The 20,746-nt window shown below is 38.7% G+C and overlaps 2 protein-coding genes across 8 annotated transcripts in view; one reads left to right on the forward strand and one right to left on the reverse strand.

The window, feature by feature from the left end:
* LOC111261221 (monocarboxylate transporter 12-B) overlaps nt 1–18,377 on the forward strand; it is a 40,198-nt gene extending 21,821 nt beyond the window's left edge. For 5 of the 6 annotated variants that reach the window (XM_022834537.2, XM_086968611.1, XM_022834538.2 and 2 more), the window contains 7 exons: nt 5,367–5,559; nt 11,389–11,613; nt 11,898–12,105; nt 12,647–12,782; nt 14,866–15,127; nt 15,604–15,864; nt 16,312–18,377. In XM_022834537.2, coding sequence (XP_022690272.1) covers nt 5,367–5,559; nt 11,389–11,613; nt 11,898–12,105; nt 12,647–12,782; nt 14,866–15,127; nt 15,604–15,864; nt 16,312–16,550 — 1,524 coding nt within the window. In that variant the 3' untranslated portion in view covers nt 16,551–18,377. Of the gene's footprint in view, nt 1–5,366; nt 5,560–11,388; nt 11,614–11,897; nt 12,106–12,646; nt 12,783–14,865; nt 15,128–15,603; nt 15,865–16,311 lie in introns of those variants that run through there. The other variant, XM_022834540.2, reaches the window with a different exon arrangement.
* LOC111261223 (transmembrane protein 120A) overlaps nt 17,611–20,746 on the reverse strand; it is a 6,211-nt gene continuing 3,075 nt past the window's right edge. The window contains exons 5-8 of one of the 2 annotated variants that reach the window (XM_022834541.2): nt 20,642–20,707; nt 19,851–19,971; nt 19,412–19,546; nt 17,611–19,223 (exon numbers count right to left, since the gene is read on the reverse strand). In XM_022834541.2, coding sequence (XP_022690276.1) covers nt 19,017–19,223; nt 19,412–19,546; nt 19,851–19,971; nt 20,642–20,707 — 529 coding nt within the window. In that variant the 3' untranslated portion in view covers nt 17,611–19,016. The remainder of the gene's footprint in view (nt 19,224–19,411; nt 19,547–19,850; nt 19,972–20,641; nt 20,708–20,746) is intronic. The other variant, XM_022834542.2, reaches the window with a different exon arrangement.

Genomic DNA, 20,746 nt, shown 5'->3' on the forward strand with positions numbered 1-20,746 from the left:
GAAGAAAGTAGCCGGCGGTTGGCGAATATACCACAGACACACACGTATTCGCGCAGGCACAATCGAAGCTCAAAACACTTCTACCGTAAAACGGTTTAATTGTATGTAGTCATTTACAACAAATAGTGGTCAGCCAGATATACAGGGCAATAGTTAGTTGTCTTAAGCCGACACGGTGTCTCTCTCTGTTCGTGATTAGTTAGGTCAAAGGGTGACCATGGTGATGAACTGTTTCCTGTCCCGCCCTCTAGTTGAAGTGGTTTCTAAGAACAACCGAATGCGGGAGTGTACGTACTCACGCACGCAGGTAGCCAGCCAACCAGCCATAGCACAAATCGTAGACTCGCGCAAGGTACCATGTTAATGATTAAACGGTGCGGCGTATCTCGCTGATCGTCTCCTTTCCCGGCTTCGTGTAAGAGGAAGTAAAAAGACAACCGTACCCGAGATGACATGATCACTGGGCCAGGAGGGCAAACGCGTGACTTTTCGTTGGAGGAGAAGATCTTGACGACTACCATCAAATGTTGCGCCAATCCTAGTTTGTCGTCCTTGGCTGAATCGCTGCTAGTAAACTACTGGAAGCGGAAGAGGGGGGTTGGCGTCCAGGGTGGCTTGCGCGGAGCGCCGCGTGGACTGGTGACGCCTCTAGCCGTAAACGCTAACTGAATGGAAGCATATAACGCCACTAGTCCGCCTAAGAGCTGTACCGGAGAACGACACCGCGACTCATCATGAGCGAAAATAAACAAGAGCATACGGAGACTTTTAGCTTAAATGAATCATCGCACGTTACACAAGGTTATCTTACATAATGCTAGATAAGAGCAAAGGTTGAAGCCCTGAATGACGCTGCTTTACTTTTCATTCTTCATTTGCGGAAGCCTTTGTCGATCTTGAATGATGCGAGAGTTCATCGTATTACGGGTGTATAAATGATCAAATATGAAAGTAGACTCTCACACGATGGAATAAAGTTCGTCCTTTCACCTTCAAATATAGGTTGCAAGATTTTGGGTTCCATAGGTATGTGTAGTTGTTGTTTTTAAAATAGATAGACGTTTTTGTTTTTGTATAGCACCGATAATTATACATGCAAAGTATCATCGTTTCAAGTTTATTCGATTTGTGTTCAAGCACGTCTGTTTGAACAGTCGTAAATCCATCCTCGTACGTTAGCTGAATACGAAAAACAGCAGATCTACGCTGGGTTCAGCGATACTTTTTATAGGTTTTGGAACACTTTAAACTTATCCGGATTATGTCTATCGTACCGTTGATTCCTATCGGTGCTCTGTGTCGTCAATCAACAAAATTCGTCGTATATAGTACATCTTATTGTAACAAAAGAGTTGTTTGTTGACATTTCTTCGGTACTTATCGCCAGTTCGACAAGCATTGGCAAACGGTGGCTGTTTCCGGATAAAAGCAACAGCGGTAGGCCGCTTCGTTTTACAATAACAACTGTCTATCAACCCTTCACACGTCCTATTTAAACTTAGATAACGGCATTATAAGCTTAGTCTATTTCCTGTCGGCCTCCTAACCGCACCGGTAAATAGAAAACAGGACTATGACAAGTTGTTATGCTCTTTCACAAATCAGTGATCAATTGTCATTCGTTCTTACTGTATTTATGTTATCTTGTCTATGTGGCATCCTCATATTTTATTGTCCTTTACATTTGTCCGTGTGAAACCTTTCCCCCTACAGGAACTTGTTTCACGCTCTGGTTGACAGACGTTATGCACTATTGCAAAATCATCAGTCTAAAAAAAAAAAAACGAATTTGCAAATGTTATTTTTTTTAGTTTGCCCTTTCCGATAATGGCTTTTTGCTGTCTTTTTCTAACGAAGTGGCTGATCTTTATGGTCTTTTTCGTTATAAATTAAATTACTCTTTGGGTTGGGTTTTTTTGATACTATAGTTGAAACATAGTAATCATACGTAAATTTATCTTTATGGAGGTTTCGTTACATTGTAAAACATAATTGGGATGAACCCTCCTGTGAGACCTTTAATTGAGTTAAATGTGGTCACATTTCGAACGTCAACGCTCCCTAATCAAACAGAACAAAAATTGATTAAATATAAGCAAGCCATATTATTAGGGATATGACCTCAGCCAATGGTGGATAGTAATATATAAATTAAAATGAAAAAAATTATTTAAACATACAAGCTCCAAGGCCGTATCAGTTTGAAGAAACCAAGAATTACATGACAGTCTCACACAGCAAAAACAAGTGTCGAGACAAGAGTTCCGGCGAGCAATGCCTAATAAATCTTAGTAACTCTAAGTGGAACACTCTGTAACGGGTAAAGAATGGTAAATAGTTCCAAACATATTTCTGCTATTAATCCTAATTAAAGATGGCCTCAGTGGCGTCAAGCTCGATCGTTAATGGCAAACGCCTGAAAAATGTCTTGCCCCCTTATAATGACAATAGCGTACGTAGTTACCGGTTTAAGAAGGGACGTATCTGTGAAAAGAAAACCTACTTAAAGACTAAACAGCAAATGTCGAAGCTAGGCTAATTTCTGTCGAAGTGGCTCTTTGCAGATGAACTTTATCGAATAACTGTCCCACCTTACGATGCTTGATGAAGCATTAGGAACTTCGTTTTCGAAATGTTTACAAATAAAGTACATCATGGGTACATATAACGGTAGCCAGCTCATTCTCTAGGAAGGCATTAGGGGACCGAATGGCGAGATAAAGCATTTATTGCTGCGATGCTCGACGAAGAAACGTAGTGTATCTAGGTAGGAGATAAGTGTAAATGGACCTAAGGGTGAACTTTGCTGAAGCCCATCTTCTAATAAATGACCATTCGAGGCGATATTAACAATGCGTACGGTTAGGAAGCGATTAGTCATCATGGAAGATGGTGATAGAGGCCTTTGCAACATCCATTAAGACTATAAGAGAATAGGGGGCGGGTGACAATAACCACGGAAGGAAGCGGGAGCGCAGAAACCGATATTGCGAATTCAAGAAAAAAAAGTGTCAGAAAAGTAAGTTTCCAGCTGACGTTTGGTACACTTTTCGTAGGGTTTAGAACCTGAAATGGGTCGTAGTTATGGGTCTATAGTTTGCTGGCCTATCGCCATTGCTGTTACTTTTAAATAAAGAAACAACTTGGAAAATCTTAAATGAAATCTGAAAAGATAAATTTAATAAAGTGGCCAATTACAAAATATATTTGTCGAAAACTTAATATGGATTGGTAGTATAAGAAACAATAATGTCGGCTTTCATACACATGCCAGATAACAACTCTAGTTCTTCGGTGATACGTGAGAAATAAAAAAAACGCAATGCGAACGTTCAGGAAGAAGCGTCCTAGGAAGCACGCAGTAGCGGTGAACCTAGCTCGAACCCATTTTTTTTTTTATACTCCAATTTACTTTTCCGGGAAAAGGAATAATAGTGTTGCTTTTTCGTATGATTCAGCCTTTAAAAGTTATACCTTCGGGTTCCATAGTGCAAGTGCAGAGGTCTTCTTAGCACGATCATAAAATATATTGATAAAATACGTTTGCAGCAGCTTTTGACTAACATCTAATCGATATCATCACAGACATAGCGTTTTCTTAACGTCTCGGGTGACGAAGCTCCGCCGAAAAGGTTCCAGGCATGGGTCATTTACGGTAGATACATCCTTACTGGGAAAACAGTACCGCAAATGTTATATAGGGTATAATTTAAGAAGTTGACGTAAACAGGTTCATTGATGACCAATCAACAGAATGAAGAGTATTAGAGCTTTGATTAAAACTATTTGTATTAAATACTTCTCTCGGACTTATCAAATCGGTTTTCAGAAGCATAATAGTACCAAGAACAGAATAGTGACTAGAAAAGGCATAAAATCTTCTGATTGTCAAGGTGACTTCAAACACAGGCGCACCAAGGCGTAAAAATATGTAATCGACGCATGTTTCAGTCCCTTGTCCCGTTATTCTGAATCAGGTTTTGGAGGAGAGATCATCATCCATCTGGAATGACAGATCTGAAGACTTCTCGTCTATAACTAATAAATTCAAATTTATAAAAACTAATAAAGGCTAAAACGTTCGCTTGCGCAAGCCTTGCCTTTATTACATTTACATTATTTACATTTAGAACAAGATGGATAAGACTCGGTATGGTAGGTAACATATATTCAGGATAACTGAGTCGGGGGGCACTGACATCTTTCGATACCTGAGTAGAATGTTTGGCGAATAGTCTGTTTTGAATGCCGCCAACTATAGCGAAAAAAAAACAGTAGTGGGAAATAGTGTTTTTTTTTTCTACCTACCAAATTTGACAAATTGTGGCAAATGGCATGTGGTGGGTATATAGGAATAAACGAAAAAGCCCGCTTGAATTTTTATCTGGGCTTCCGTTTGAAGGGTGCTATGAGTTCCATAGAAGTATTACAGAAGAGAGACTAGCAGCAAAAGCTAACACAAGTAATATAGCAAATGCACATTTCTGTAGTTCAGAGTGGCCAAAGACACTTTGACGATGTACAGAATTTACTAATGTCAATGTCACAGGCAATGAAACATGCTTTCAGGAACTACCAGTTCTTAGTCAAGTCTGTACACTGAAATCGCAAAATGACCCAAATGAACCCGAATGCAGATCCACATTATTTTATTTTTCTCATATAGAATATAACACAGTTGTTCTCGCCATTTGGTTTGCATGAGAAACCACTAAACACTTCTGGTAATTTATTTTGAAACTAGGATAATGACCTTCTGTATACGTTGAAAAAGGAAGAGTCCTGGGCGAATAGGACATCTTTTGATAAGCTAGTAACCTTTTGGGCCGTTACAGGCCGATCCAATCATCATCATCATCACCTTGATAACGTATGTTGTTTACAGTCGTTTCCTGCTCTACTTTTGCTGTGGGTCATTTAAGTGAATGCCTTATGTAGCCAATTCCTTCGTCGTGCGCATATACAGGAAAAATATAATAAATCAGTGATAAAATCAAAAAGGTTTGAATATCGATAGATACTTTACGTACATTTGAGGCATATCTTAAAGCAAGAAAGCAATCGGCAAGCTTCGCCTAGTACCAATGAACCTTCTTGGAATACACAAAACGTAGTGGTAGAAATGGGCTTTACCGGGCACCAGGTTTGCGGGCACCAAGTTTATACAAATCATTTTGGTACGTGGCACGATTGGTTAATTGATGGCACCAATCAATCAGTCGTTTAGTGATGATCCTGCCCCAGGTACTGTAAAGCCTGGAAGGTACTCTAGACCGCAGCTGACAAATATTTACTATAAGTATCCTCTTATAATATAACTCGAAGGTTCGAAAACTCAATGCTAATTTGTTATTTGTCAATTTCAGATGGAGAACGCATATCAAGACACAAAAAGATCTTGGTTGATAGCATGCGCCTGTGCATGGAACTTTTTCTGGCTGACGATCGTCAATCGGTCAGCCGGTGTAATGTTTATCTGCTATCAAAGAGAATTCAACATTAACCGGCAAGACGCCTCCTGGGCATTCTCGTTAATGGATACCGTTAGCAGCTTTACAGGTTCGCAGAGAAGTGGATACATATCAAACACCTTATAGGAAAAACAAGTGCCAAGAGGCCTAAATTGTGCCTCGTGAGTTAGATTAAAAGTTAGTCTAAGGTATACTTAGGTATCATGCCAAAAACTGATGGCACAGCTTACTTTTTAAGTAGCATGCGTGAGGCGTGTTTTGGGTATTTTATCGCAACCCCTTTTTATTATCATTTATTTCTAATACGTAATTTTATTTTCCATATGGAAGATGTTTTCTTAACAAAAATTAAACGTAAATTCTACCCTTATGACTACGTCTGGTACCTGATGGCGACAATTAAGGATTACAATGGACTGTGAGTGCTGCGTCCGTGCAGTGTGCCTTCAACAGTCTGATTACATCCGTCCTGTAAAGCTTTTACAATTTTTTAAGAACACAAACAGTTTATCAGCTTCGAGACGTTCCAATTACGTCAGCTTTGATTTCCATCTCCTTGTGTAATAATAAGATAATTAAATCAGCATAACTCATCGTCAGCATCATTTGTAGGTTCTTTGTAACCCGGGCATTTATTATACTGTATTCAATATTACCAAATTTACCGTTTTTTTTTTTATTTAGCGTTTGCCAAATTTCTACATTATTCCACTTTTGACGTCGTTATACGATTACATGCGTAGGTGCCACCGAATGTATGTAGAGTCGATTTATATGTGGAACTTCCCGTGATTTCGCCGCGCACAAATTCATATGTTCCGATTTGCACGATATCATAAACCAGATTTACAGTTAATATGACCACTATATAAACTACAATAAAAGAAATTTTTAATCAAATTGTGGGACTCCATTGTAAAAAAATCGTGAACGCTTTCCAGCCACAAATATTATTTATATACCACATAAGGTGTCTAGTGAGCCATTGCATTAGTGGTCTCCGTTGAGTGCTAATTTTATGTTGGCCTGAATCGTCAGGACATCTTTCTTTGTTCACCTTTATCACTAGCCTGCATAACGATTCAGATGAGCCCACCTTGTTGGCGTTACTTTTGGCCAGCTACGTAATTTGTTTAGTTAGTTATTATTTCCAGAATATTTATTGGCCCATATGTCAGCGTCACTGTTATTGTCGTTTCGGTCAAGAAACGGGGGAAAACACCGAACGCTCCGTAGATTCGGCAACAAAACCGAAGCCGTCTGTAGCATACAGTTCGGTGCCGGTATTTTCTGGCCATAATTGGCTGTAATTGGTCAGAAGAGCTTACGGAGGTCACTTCCAATGGCAGCTGTGGTAGATATTTTTGTCTAGTACCATCACAATTGCGTGTGCCTTAGATTTATCCAATTATCGTGTTTCATATGCTTTAATGTGCATATTCGCTCCTGATAAGATCAATCGGTAACGACACAAACAAATAGTGCTAGATGTTTTTATTAGAGATAATAACACTGGATGAATTTTATTATTTTTTTTATGTTTACTTATAAAATGTTGTGGATTTATTCATATATGTGTTTATTCTAAATGAAGAAAACTATAGATGCTGAAAATATTTACCTTCTATTCGTTTGGTGTATATGCATAGCTGTAGTTTGACACCTTTGTCGCCATAAAAATTTGACTTAGCAGTCGCTGACAGATAATTGTCTTCTTTTTTGTAAATTTTAAACAAGAAAAATTTTCGGATTGTGAACAAGGATGCTTAAGAATTTGTATAAGGTTGTGTAAACGTGCGCTAGATCAAAAAACATACACTTGCGTAGTTGTCCTTATGCTCTGGTGCGGAATTATCCCTATATCCTAACTACTTGATTCTTTAGCTCATCGAAATATAGACATGTACCCCGCAACCTGGTTGGCAAAAAAGGTAATTGTATCAGTAATCACAGACACACTCTGTATCACACTCTGCCATATGGAGAATTCGTGAAACCCTCTGCAGTAATCCTTCTACCTAGTTCATTGAGCAAATTTTCGAGATTATTCAATGGAAAGCACGTTCGTGCGAAACGCTAAAGATTGGTTGAAAGTGGGGTGATTTGTGTTTGTTCATCAGGGTCTTATCGATTTGGTAGCTTATTTTTGTGATACGATTAGCTAAAAAAAACCCGAACTCTAAAACCTGTCACCACTCAGTGTGCGCAACATACAATCCGGTAGCTTCGAATACGCCAAATTCGGATGATAAAGTTTCCAATCTTAGATATCGACACGATTTACAAGTTTTTCGATTTTCGGCAGATTTCGGTCCTCATTGGCGTTCAGCAAAGCCTATTATATGGTCCGCCTTTATTCAGTACGCAACGTCCTTTCAAACCATCACCAAAAAGGCCAAGTCGCAAAGAAAGAGCGCAATAAAGAGAGATACTGCAATGACTCGTCCTCACGCAGAAAAGACACTGGACTTAAGCCTACAAAACGTACGTTTGCGCAAAAACTGTGCGACCCGTACTAATTACTAGGCCACTCGCTCAAAACACAGCGAAATAGACATTACTGTGAGTTTTAAAACGATAACAGCGATCAAGGTACAGTTACCAAATTCAACTATACCTGGTCGTCTTCTTTTATCCACACTTCTAGATCTGCCATTCCTTCAACTTGAAGGGGATGGAAGGTTAAATGTAGCTTTGCCAAGAAAGTATTTAACCACTTAGTCAGTCTTTAGCCTACGTGACGCCTCTGTCACTGAACGTATGTCTGCTGTTAATGGACCTACGACGAGTACCTTTTCTGGTAGCAGATATCACGGGACAGATATTCAGGGTCCGGTATATACTCATCTGTCGGGATCGAATTAAGCTAAGCTGAATATACAAAAGTAATTTAATTGGAGAGTTACGACAGCATTGACGCGGGGCGATATGTGACAAACAGGTTCAAGAGCGGGTAAATTTACCTAAAATTTCTTGGTGTCTGGCCAACAATGTTAGAAAAGTATAATTACACCAAGTATCCGATCATTATATCTTTAGATTGCCACTGACGCACGAAGGACTAACGAATTGTAAGGATCTTCTAAAAGTTGGCGTTCGACCCATCTGCGAGATAAACGGCAACTTATCTTACCGCACTGAATACGATAAAGGATGACGGTAATATTTGTATTCCACTGGTTAGTCATGTCTAAAGAGTCTAGTGAGGAAATCGCATACATTCGTATGCAGAGCACTATCCTTCATAGCTGTTTCAAAATATTCAGTACCTTGTATATACTTGAAGCCATCAAATTCCTCGGTATCTACCGAGATGAACCGTATATCGGGGAAAAAAAGCAAAGAAAGCGAGAGAGAGAGAGAGAGAGAGAGAGAGAGAGATGATAATGCTGCGAATCAATTCCTATATGAAAAATTACATCAGCAAATAGTGTTTTTGTTCCAATTTGGGAGGATGCAGTTTGTTGATTGGTTCTATCGACGCTTGCCACAGGATAAACAGAATACTTCCAAAGCGAACACCGCCTTTTTCTCTGTCGTTCTATCTGCCGCAGCAGACAAAAATAGAACAAATCTGCGAGTAACCGCAAAACTAACTAACGTACAGGATGGAACACGAGTAAGCCTGAAGTGGAGTATAATATGGGGTTAATCTTGGGATCGAAAACATCGATTTATATTTAAGAGACTAGTTAGCAGCAGCAGCAGTTTAATTAGACGCTGCCTAACTTTTAGGCTTCCAATTGCGAGGGTAGTGCCGTTTGCCGACGTTTGGCTCTCTAGTTTAGGTCGATTACTGTATTTAACATACGTAAACCAACCGCCGCAATCGGGTTGAAATTGCAGAGTGAAACCGTTATGACCACCGTCTGAATTACTCGGTTGACTGCGAACATAATTTGGTGCTTTACATGTGTTTTCTCTATTGCACATAAGTATAGACCTTCAAACGATATGTGCCTCGCAAATCTTCTCAGTATACTGATATCTTGCCATTCATCAATGTACTATGATACACGTAACGCATCACTCAAATGAAGGTCATCATAACAACAAACGACTGAATGAATAGATATATTGAACTTTATAGTACAGCGAGGAATATGTTTCATAGTTGGCAGACAATTTGAATAAAGAAACACGTTTATGTTCAGTATAGAAACCCATACGAAATAAAGAACAGGAATATGGCAATAGATTCTTCGAAAGCGTATAAAACACATGGCGACGTGTCGCTTGAGATACCCCCCACCATCAACAAGGGTTTGACGAAAGGTCTTTCAGATACAAAAGTATCTGTACAGTCTGTCGATAAAAACAATCGTTGATTGATTTTGTTTTGATGATCAGATGATATGTCCCAAGTCGGTTCCCAGAGGGCCTTCATTATATACAAGTCGGCGCTGTTATTGTTTGGATACCGTTTGTGATTTGACTTTCGTACCGTGAAAAAAATCACATTACCGAACAATACGTACAACGGGACAAAAATCTAATTTTTTCTTAGTCCTCTGTTTTTATTTACCCACTGCTCGATCGCAGACTGTAACGTTATAGATTCATGGTGATTTTAGAATCCACGGTCTCGCAGCGTACTCTTCGTTTACACGCAGAGCTACGTGCGACATAATAAAGATTAATGGAACAATCGTTTAATAAGAAGTCTTCATAAAAAGCGTATATTTCACATCTGTTAGCGACCTCGGCTTAAACGAGAGACTCATACACATCTGATAAAAGCGTACTACTTCGGGTTATCTCTACAAATCTATCTAAGAAATTATTGTGTGTGTTTCTTTTTATTACCTTTGAGCTCATTTGCCACTTAGAGTCGTATATGAGAATGCAATTTTTCATTGCGTCCGTACGTCCAAGGAACCAGCAGAGGTATTTTTGGTAGTTTAAGCATGGCAAAATAGCCGCTATATCGTAAATTCATTCACGGCTATTACGGCATCTATCGAAATAGCAGTCTACAGAACCCATGATCCCTTCTCACCTCTATATTTAACACCAAGGTCATTTAGGAATCGAAAGAGATTTCAATTAAAACAGAAACCTCGTTTTATCTTTATAGCGATTTACATAGTGGCACCCTTACGTATCGATTGAGGAAGTAGAATTAGGCGGTGTTCTTTATGCCAACGTATTCGGCCGCTGAGTGGCCTTTTAACAGGGAACGCTCAGTAAATAAAATTGTGATTGTTTGTAAAAAATACAGAACGTATAGCCGTTTATTCTTTTATCGCTCTTATTCTATCGATAAGGCATTTTCACATAACTATCATGTTATAAAGGAATCTTTTTAGTTCAAAAAAATTTAAATTAGTTTTGTTTACTTAAGAGCAGCATGACGCAACTTTTTAGCGTATCGTACCCTAGCACCTGTACCCTATTCGTATCAAGATTATCGAGATAAGTTAAAGTGAGATCACACAAAGATATGATTTCCACGAGTATTTGCTTCCTTTTTCATTATAGCGTATTTATAATTAATCCGATGATTGCTGTGCTTTTCGATTCGTCGACAGCGTGTTTGTAAAAGTTAGGTTAGAGATCTATCCTAAAAGTCAGTTCTATAAGTCATCAAGGTTGTGCAACGCTTTGTCTGTCAATAGGAACACAAATAATCATAGTTTTTGTGTAGAGGACGCAGGGTTCTGATGCCCAATCTCATTTGAGCGAATATATATATTGGTAATCTAAGCCCAGATTCAAGTCGAATTCAAGAGAATTCAAGTCGAAGCTCCGAAAAGAACTTGGCTTAGTGAAATAATCTGATTGATCTTGTGCTTTGTAGTTCTATCAATCTCTCAATTTTGTAGTGTAACAGTTTAGTTACCCCGCGCTACGGTATCAATCAGAGCGCTTAGTATACATGATAATCGCTCTTTTCATATAATTTTACCTATTACAGTGATTCTATGCAGCATATTGTACCGCTATGTGGACACACGGCCTATCTCAGCGATGGGGGTTCTTCTGGTAGCTTTCGGCTTTTTGCTCTGCTGTCTCGTTTATCACGTAACGGTAGTTACAATTGTGCTCGGTGTCGTCGTAGGCCTCGGCCAAGGCATGATGTACTTCTCCAACGCTATCATTATCAATCAATATTTTCTAAAAAACCGGGTGTCCGGCAACGGTGAGTGGAATCGACGAAATGTTGACCTTTTATTTTTATTCGCCTACTAACATGCTATTGGATATCGTCTTTTTGCATACTACATCTGATCCTGGCAAAAACGTTTTTTATACTATAAAAAAAACTTAATCCCCGGTCGTGTTAACTGGATGAGCTATTTCTATTGTGGATTAGCGTGTTTAAAAATAACTCATCATAATTTACTCTATGGAGGAAGGCATTTCGTCCTAAGAAGGAGAAACTCATTCTGTTTTTGTCCTTGATTATTTACGCCTGATATTCAGGTATCTACTTTGCTGGCGGAACGTTGGGTTCGTTCTTTATTCCGCCTGTTCTTTTCAGGATTGTCAACTGGTGCGGTCTGCGCTATACCTTCCTAATACTCGGCGGACTAGCTTGCAATGGATGGGCCGCTTCGATTCTCCTTAAGAGTCCTCTTACTATGATGAAGGAAAAACAGCGCGCCAAAGAAAAAGCGCTTGAAAGCGCCAGGTTCGTATCTCTTCTGGAATATTGATTTTAATCGATATTAACTCTGTGGCTCATCACTGATTGATGAAATAACCAGAACTCAATAGAATTCTAAACACAATGACGCGCGTGCCATTATTCAATTTTAGCCTTATTTAGAAAAATTGCCTTTTTTCATTGTTGTCCGACCTTAATACTTGTGGTTTACATACTTATTAAACAGCGAATAATCACATTACTAACAACTGTATATTCCAATTTGTTATGTAGTAGCTGATGCTAAGCTACGGCTGCGAGCTTGACACACATACGCATACGTACATTATGCTCAGATTGAATCATAAATCCAACCAACATGCTGTGCTTGGCATGTTCCGTCTTCAGTAAGAAGTCTCTTATATCTTCTGTTCTAGTATCTTCTTTTTACTAGTTTATGATAGAATCTAAACTCTTTTCCAGTCGTCAACTGAATGTAGAGCGAACGCTCCTTACACGTGGTAACACGCGTATAATAATCGATTTATTTTTTCACCGTGATCTGCACAAATGGACATGTGTGCAGGGTTCCAGCGCCAGAGGAAATCCGTTCCATGCCGCGACCTCCACCCCCATACGAAGAAGCTGCAACTATGAATGGCTCAGCAACGAAGGGACCTTTTCCATTGGTTGCAGCATCCATGAACACTGCCACCCCTCAGGTTTGCAAAATAAAGTTTTATTCGGCCTCCCCTGCCACCTTCCACTTCGCCCATTCGAAGTCGGGGTTACATGAAGGGAAGTGCCATTTCACACCAACATTAGCCATTCTGCCACTAAAGTGACTGGTTTAACGCAATTTGCGGGCCGAAATATTAAGGTGTCTATGTAGACAAAATCGTATCTGGCCAGCGGAATAAAAACGTCAGATATTCCGCGAGTCATCTGTATAGACTACCACATAGATTCAGAGCGAGTGATCGACTGATTGACATCGATGTAATACGTTTCCTTATAGATAAAACGCTTAGCAAGCACTGTGAAATCATGTCTGGTCATTGAGGATCCAACATTGCCTTGAGTAGTGAATAAGTGCTTTTAAGCTGGTGCAATTTTGTTTGTCCGCGATCGCCTGTCGAAGACGTCGATTATTCTGCCTTAAAAAATATTTACAAATCTAAATTTTCCAAAGATAAGCACTACTTCTGCGATCCGAATAGAGCGAAACTGCGGATACCCAATACCAACAAATCTACATTTAGCGATAAATATACTTAAAAAAATAGGCACTATTATTTAATCATCTTACGAGACAAGTCATATTATTTATTTTGTTAGTTTTTTGGCCAATGCAATTCGGCTTCTTAATTTGCGTACGTTAGAATAAAATGTTGGCAAACACTGCATCTTTTTTCCTCAGGCTCCTTTCACAAGGAACTGATGATAGTTGCTACAAGGCTCATCGGTGTAGTCGTCCTAATACGGATTTTGTTCACGCGAAGGCCTTATTTTGTCCAGTTTTTTGCATCCCGACCTTCTTGTCGCCCGCAAGTCTGACCTAGTGACTGCCACAGTTTCGGATTTTTGACATCCTCTTTTCTCAGATTGAAGCTCGATCATCTTTACGGTTCTTATCTGACTGCAGAACGACGACGTTTGCTTATAGCGGCCAAGCTCGTGGATAGTTGCACTTTGCCTCGCCTGTGTTGCATCAGCCGCACGGCTAATGTTCATGTGCGCTCAACTTAAAACTTGTACACTATTAAGGGAGAACAAAAAATAATTGTATAACCAAACACTTTGACCTTATGTTTCGGGTCGGCAGGGGGCAGATGGTGAAGTTCTTGTGTTACTTTCCACTATTAGAAAAGACCTATTGGCGTCTGCTATCGTCAAATGCAGGTGAATGCAGCGGACAGTTTAAGGTTGAAGTTTGGCAATCGTTACTTTTACATACATCTATATAATATCTAGATTTTAAAATTATAGCAGCAGTGAAAGTAACTTCTAGAAAACTTATTGCTATCCGTTATCCAAATAGCTGTTACGTAGTACCGCGACTTTAGTGCTGTTCGGATTGCAGAAATGATATATTTTATTAATCAGTTGATGACTCTATCCCAAAGTCGTTTAACTTAGAGACATGTGCCTATATTTCTTTCCGTTGTCTTAATCAGCCTAAGAGTATATTTATCCTAATGATAATACCCGAATGAAGACATTGTTACCATCAGGATTTTCAAAAATAGCTCATTACAATGAGATCCAGTTTATTTTGTTCACTAACCAGGAACCAGACCGTAAATTAGTGTCTAAATAAAACTGTGACTTCCCCCCCCCCCCTCTCTCTCTCTCTCTCTCTCTCTCTCTCTCTCTCTATATATATATATATATATATATATATATATATATACAGCGTAGCTTTTAACTATCACAAACGTATACACACTTTTTACTTGTAATAAACATATAAACAAACTTAACAGGGTTGGTTCATGTATGTGTAACATGTGTGTATATTCATTGTTAATAGCAATCTGCCTACATTTATGACGCTATCCCTATAAGCGCCTAGTGAGCTTCGGGGATTGTGTGAACGGATATGAAATGCTGCTGCTGCTGCTGCTATTATTTGCAATAGAAGCTGGCGTTGATGAAGGCTGACGATTCTACTATCGAGGTGCTCAGAGCAAATCCCATATCAGACGGCTGCACTGGCTCGAGTGCATCTCGTGTATTAGGTTCAAATGCGCACTCTTTATATGCTATAGGGTACTTATATGAGTATATTTGTTTTATTTCCAGGAGGAAACATACGCGATGGAAGAAAGTGACTTAATAGAGCGTCTTTACCGAGTAGTCAACCAATTTAAATTCCTTCTGAAGCCAATCTATTCAATGATTATTCTCTCTGGCATAGCATTTTCCTTTTCCTTTGTTATCTTTCCTGTGACAGCCGTTGACTTTGTCGAAGAGAAAGAGTACAGCCACAGCACATCTGCTTTGATCCTAACAACCTTCTCAATTGGAGATATCTCTGGACGACTTCTCATCGGATCAATTTCCGGTAGGAAAAACTTAGCAACTTATCCTATTAACCCAACAAAGGGTGCTGAAATAGCAGTACTGTCGCAGCAATGTAATTGTTGTAATTGTTAACTTCATCCAGTGACAAATCATCGTTTGGCGTTATAAAACCAAGCGGTGAAATAGAATTTGTACTTATCAAAGTTGGGAAGAACTTCGTTTGGCATTTTTTCTAACAAAGTATTGTTGGCAATATACGAAACAATCATTTACTTAAACGTTAATAGTAATATGCTCATAAATTCATTCATTGATAACACTTTACTTTGATAGAAAGTAGACTTGAAGAAATCAACTCATATAACAATAGAATGAATATTTATATACTTGATCGTGTAGCAATATTTTACATGTGAAATCTATTCAGCGTATTTTATTCTAAAGCGAAGCGCTCTCCTAATCAAACTTAATTCAACGTGTGTCTTTCATTGCTACAACGTTTCTCTTGGATTTTAGATCGTCGCTACTTAGAGCGAGATACCATGATGTCGTGCATCTATCTGGTATGGGCCCTCGGGTGGACATTATTCCCGCTGTGCAAAACTTTCGAACAATTAGTGCCCGCATCTGTCCTTCTGGGCTTCGGTATCGGCTGTGGCACACCGCTTTATACTGTGTTACTGGCCGACTATCTCGGTGTTGAGACAATGCCACTGACTTTTGGGGTCTACCGTATGATTCTAGGCATAGTATCGCTGGCCCGGCCATATTGTATCGGTACGTTGTCAATAGTTCTCTAGTGAATAGCACTAGAAAATTTGCGGTGCGCATCTTACTCTCTATAGAGTCAAGCACTCCAATGCTATTTTTAGTCAATGTATATTTATACATTGTACTTTTTTAATATTCCAACAATTTATACAATCTAAACTAAATATTTTGAGTTTTATGTTCGGCATTGGCGTTAGGCGTTCTTTCAGGCCCCCCTTAATACTTTCCGAATATCGCGGTATGTCTGTTCCATATTATTAAGTAAATACAACGTTTATCATTACGCCCATTCTGCGGAAGATATTTTCATCCTGGTGGTTTGTATAAAATATATATATATATATATATATATATATATATATATATATATACGAATATCTGATAAGATTAGTCTAACTAAATTCAGGAGTAGATTGTCATGGCAATAATGTGTGTCTTTCTCCTTTGTTATAGGTTATTTTAGGGACCATCTTCGCTCCTACTCAACTCTATATTTCTCGTTGTCTGGCTACGCCTTTCTCATTTCATTGTTGTGGGCAGTGCATGCACTTATTACGAGGATCAAATCCCGCTCATTCGAACTACGAAATCCAACGAATGCCGGATCTGGCAAGACCTCTTCGTTGCAGGTCCCTGCGGTACCCGCCACCTCCCCATTTACGTCGCCTAACGTACCGGCCGCCTCCAAATAAGCCTGATAAAGCCTGAATAATCAATAGTAATATAACTCGTATGCAACGCTCATCTAACTAACTCTCTTGAGACCTAGCCTTTTCTCACAAATGCCTTCAACGTTGTGAAGACCATCGAGGTGGTGTCCGGTGTCGGCCGTGCGTAGCATCAGCATCTTTATTAGTGGTAATATATATTTATATGATACATATATATATATATATTTTTTTTTTCAATCTTTCTTCGAACGAGGTTCGAGAAGTGGACAGTAGATCCAGTCCCGAAATCGTGGCCAATATAAAGACCTTGATATGATCCTGTTCCTTTGGCAGGTACTCAAAGACCGTTATTTGGCTTTTTCGTTCGACATTTCTTGTTAAGTTCAGGTAGTGGATTAGAACAGGGAGACTTCAATCGATGCCCTTCGAGAATTAAGCTGAAGATAATACTTAAAAAATCCTCAGTAACTCGAAGCAATTACGCAATACGGATTTCAGAGTAAACCTCAGGGTTGGTTGGTCAAGCTCTTAGACATTGCAAGACTAATTTTACACTAATTGACAAAAAAAAAAGTTACAAAGTTTCTTTAGAAGGTGCCGACAATGTGATTCTAAGAATAGTATCATTCAGTTGCTGCAAACTATAAACAGTCTGTGGAGTGGCTCTGTGTTATACATTGATTGCCAACTGATTAAATGACCTCACTCATGTAACGAAATTCGACAGCTAAACGCTACATCATAACTATTAATTGACTTGCAGATACTATTTAAAGCTAACATAATGTAACTGTGAATGAAACTTACAAAGATCAAGTTATTTTAATAGAAACTTAAGAACTATAATAGATACTGCCCACAGGCTAGCCGCCCTTAACGAAGGGCGACGCCCTGAATAAAACTTAAATACCTGCCGAACTAAAATTTAATCAACAACTAAGCACCATGCGCGCATTCTATATAGCTAAACATATTGATCGAGCAAAATTTTAAAATACATATAAACCACGTTTTAATATTAAACCATTATTTCGTTGACATCTTGACTCATTTTGTGAGAAGATAAAGAACATCATCACTCTTGACAATGCACCCTGTTTATTATATTAGCAGCTAATTTATTAAGAAAAAAAAATGCTTGGTATCTGTGTTTAGCGGTTTTCTTCTTGGAAGCTTGCTAAAGCCACTGTGTTATGATTCTATGATATATTTGCGCCTTGCCAGTGACAGCGGTTGGCCTGCTGGCACCCGCTGCCTTCTTAATAATATCGATAACACTCCTAATCACTTCGATACCGTAGATATACACGTTCGTTAGTTGGTGAGGAAATAATCTTGACGTGATTCTGCTCGTGAAAAACGATGTAAAACTGCCATTAGAATTAGAGAAAACAGATAGAGCGTAAAACACGATCCGACAACAGCCTCATGATGGAGGTCTGTCTCACCTACAAGACTAAATAGGGCTTTTCCACATAAAATAATATATAGCTTAGCTATAGATGGGACGTTTTTACCTGACCTATAAGTGGAACACATGTATAAATTCCTTTGATTTTATAACAAGGAACAAAAAATGGAGGACGACAGGTTTTGATGAGAATCATGCCTTATTTAATTATAATAACAAAAATAATACTAATAATAATAATCTAGTTGTTTATATTTTTAAGGTACTCGACATTATTTTTTGCCTATATATGCGAAATGAGTAAATATTGCATGTATATATGTCGCTATTGTTATACTGACAAACACTATGTCGGTTGAGCCTGTAAAGTTCTTAATTATATACCTGCATATACTTTGAAATAAAAAATCACTGCTTTGTTAGTATATGATTTTTGATGACTCTGTTTTTCTTTCTGCTTTTTTACTGATTAATTTAGGATGAGAACTTTGGACACCTTTTACAGCCCTTTCAAAGTATCCATATTGACAGTAGAATGTTTCGTTAGAGTAGTTAGGCAACGTGAAACAAATCGCCGCAAGCGTTCCTTGGACAGAATTTTATGTCTGGGAAACTTTTGTTCGCCAAATAACTTACGTATCAGCTATGTCTACTTAGCGCCGACAGCATCTAAAAACTGAGCAACTCAGACTGAACTTGGTACCGTCTGAACTGGCGCTTCACAAAGTTCCACTGATTCGATTTTCAGTTAACTCAGGACAGACTGTGAAAAAAAAGTGAAAATTCTTCGATTTTGACCTTAATATTTAGCTCAATAGGCTTTGATCCGCCTAGTAGCAATAGTACGTCGTGTATGCTAACGCAATGTATTTCATTTAACTTTATTGTATATCCTGCCTCTGCCGTTTAGCAAACACAAAATATGTCCCACTGAATTTGCACTATTCGGCATTATAAATATTGCCTTTTTATTGGCTGGCCCAAAATTCGATTTTCAATCATGAATGTGCCAAAGAGTTTTCCGCGGTTTTTTCTCTACGGCTGAGCTCCTTCTAATTTCTCTCTAGCGTAAAAAATCAACACGATGTAAACTTTCTGATGAGATGCAGCGGATCAGGACGAAAAGATTGATATTTCGAATAGATTGCTTTAGTGGTGTTGTACACGTTGCCCACGAACATCACTCCGAAAAATACGGCCGCCGATGCCGCGTGCCAAGTGGCCGATTCAGGTTTCGAAGAAATGAGTTCGACGACGAGGTAGAGCATCAGAAGCTGCAGCAACTGCGATCCAAACCAAAAGAAAAATGTCTGCTTAATTTTTTTCTATCGGAGGATTTGCTAGTTACCTGCTGAGGAGGAAAGTATCAGAGGGTATGAATAATTGCTTCATAAGCTAAATAGATTAGCCATCGGCGAAATTTTCGAAAATTATTTAGTAAAACAAATGGATCAAAAGTAAAAGTTCTTACGTAAACCGCGTAGAGGAAAGGCATCAGAAGGAAGAAATCTCTTAGCATTGGTTTGACTAATAGCGAATGGACTCCTTCGACACTGACCTCCATAGGGTCTACGTCGGAATTGCCGGTCGGCGTAGCCCCTAATGCCTGAACGCATGCACGTAGTACGAACATGTCTAGTTTATTGTTTGATCTTATAAGAGGTGTTTCGCTTTGGCAAGCGGAAACGAAAAGCCTCCACATATATCACGAAAATTGTTTCCCTATCTACATGTTAAATAATGAATCAAAAAAGATGTCGTCTGCAGTATTATTATTGTTGCTGGATTTGGCAAACATACTACTGAGCGGTCACTTACTATGAGACAACGTATGTAAAGATTATTACATAGCTGTACTGAACTGCAATAATTAAATGCGAATAGAGGACAACAGGTCCTGAAGCTCTCACCTGTAGCCTATACAACGTTCCGGCCTGATATCGATATTGCATTTGATGAGCTACCAGCATCACGCAAGTGTACGTCAAGAAACAGCTGCGAAGATGCAGTTGAAACCCCTGCTTGTCAGCCCTAAAATTGCCATATCACAAAATTTTCATTTTGGCCACATTATAGAGCATATTTTTCAAACATCTGGAACTATTTGAAGTTGCTATATTTATTACTAAACCTCTTGCAAGTAGTCAATTCAACCATCTGATTTTTTTTTAATTTGAATTCAAAAGTTATCACATGGCTATCAAGCTTTGGCAAAAAGATCTAGATTTAATTATAGAAACAATAACCTTGAATTGTAGGAGTCGGTATATAAAAACGTCGATAAGTTTAGTATTAAATTAGTAGGTAAAAAAGACGATAGATAAAAGGGTGCCCATGAGTGGTATGTTTAGATGTCTTTTACAGATTGTAGCCTTACGCTATGCATGCATAGGGTCTGAAGGTCATCGTTAATAAGTGTGAATCGAGCTAGATGTTTCCTGCTTGGACCAAATTATTCCCCATAAATTCCTCGAAAATAACGAGTTGTTAACAAACACACACAACACACGGCTACCTTCACATACAATCGTTAAAGTGAACTCTTATTTTAACGTTATCTTATCGCTATACACACGAAACTAGTGACATCAAAAACATTAGTGACCAACAAAAACGCGAGATACTGCAATACTTAATATCGCGTATTAAGTGGCACGAATTATACATATATCATACGTGTGTTCTAATAGGTTGTACTAACCATAAAACAGTTACTCCGGATAATCCTGTTGCCAAAAAGTGGTACAGCCTCCACCATCCTTTGATGCTGAAACGTAATACATCTTTTCTAACGCACAAATTGTAT

The sequence above is a fragment of the Varroa jacobsoni genome, unplaced genomic scaffold, assembly GCF_002532875.2.
Source record: "Varroa jacobsoni isolate VJ856 unplaced genomic scaffold, vjacob_1.0 scaffold_535, whole genome shotgun sequence".
Taxonomy (NCBI): Eukaryota; Metazoa; Arthropoda; class Arachnida; order Mesostigmata; family Varroidae; genus Varroa; species Varroa jacobsoni.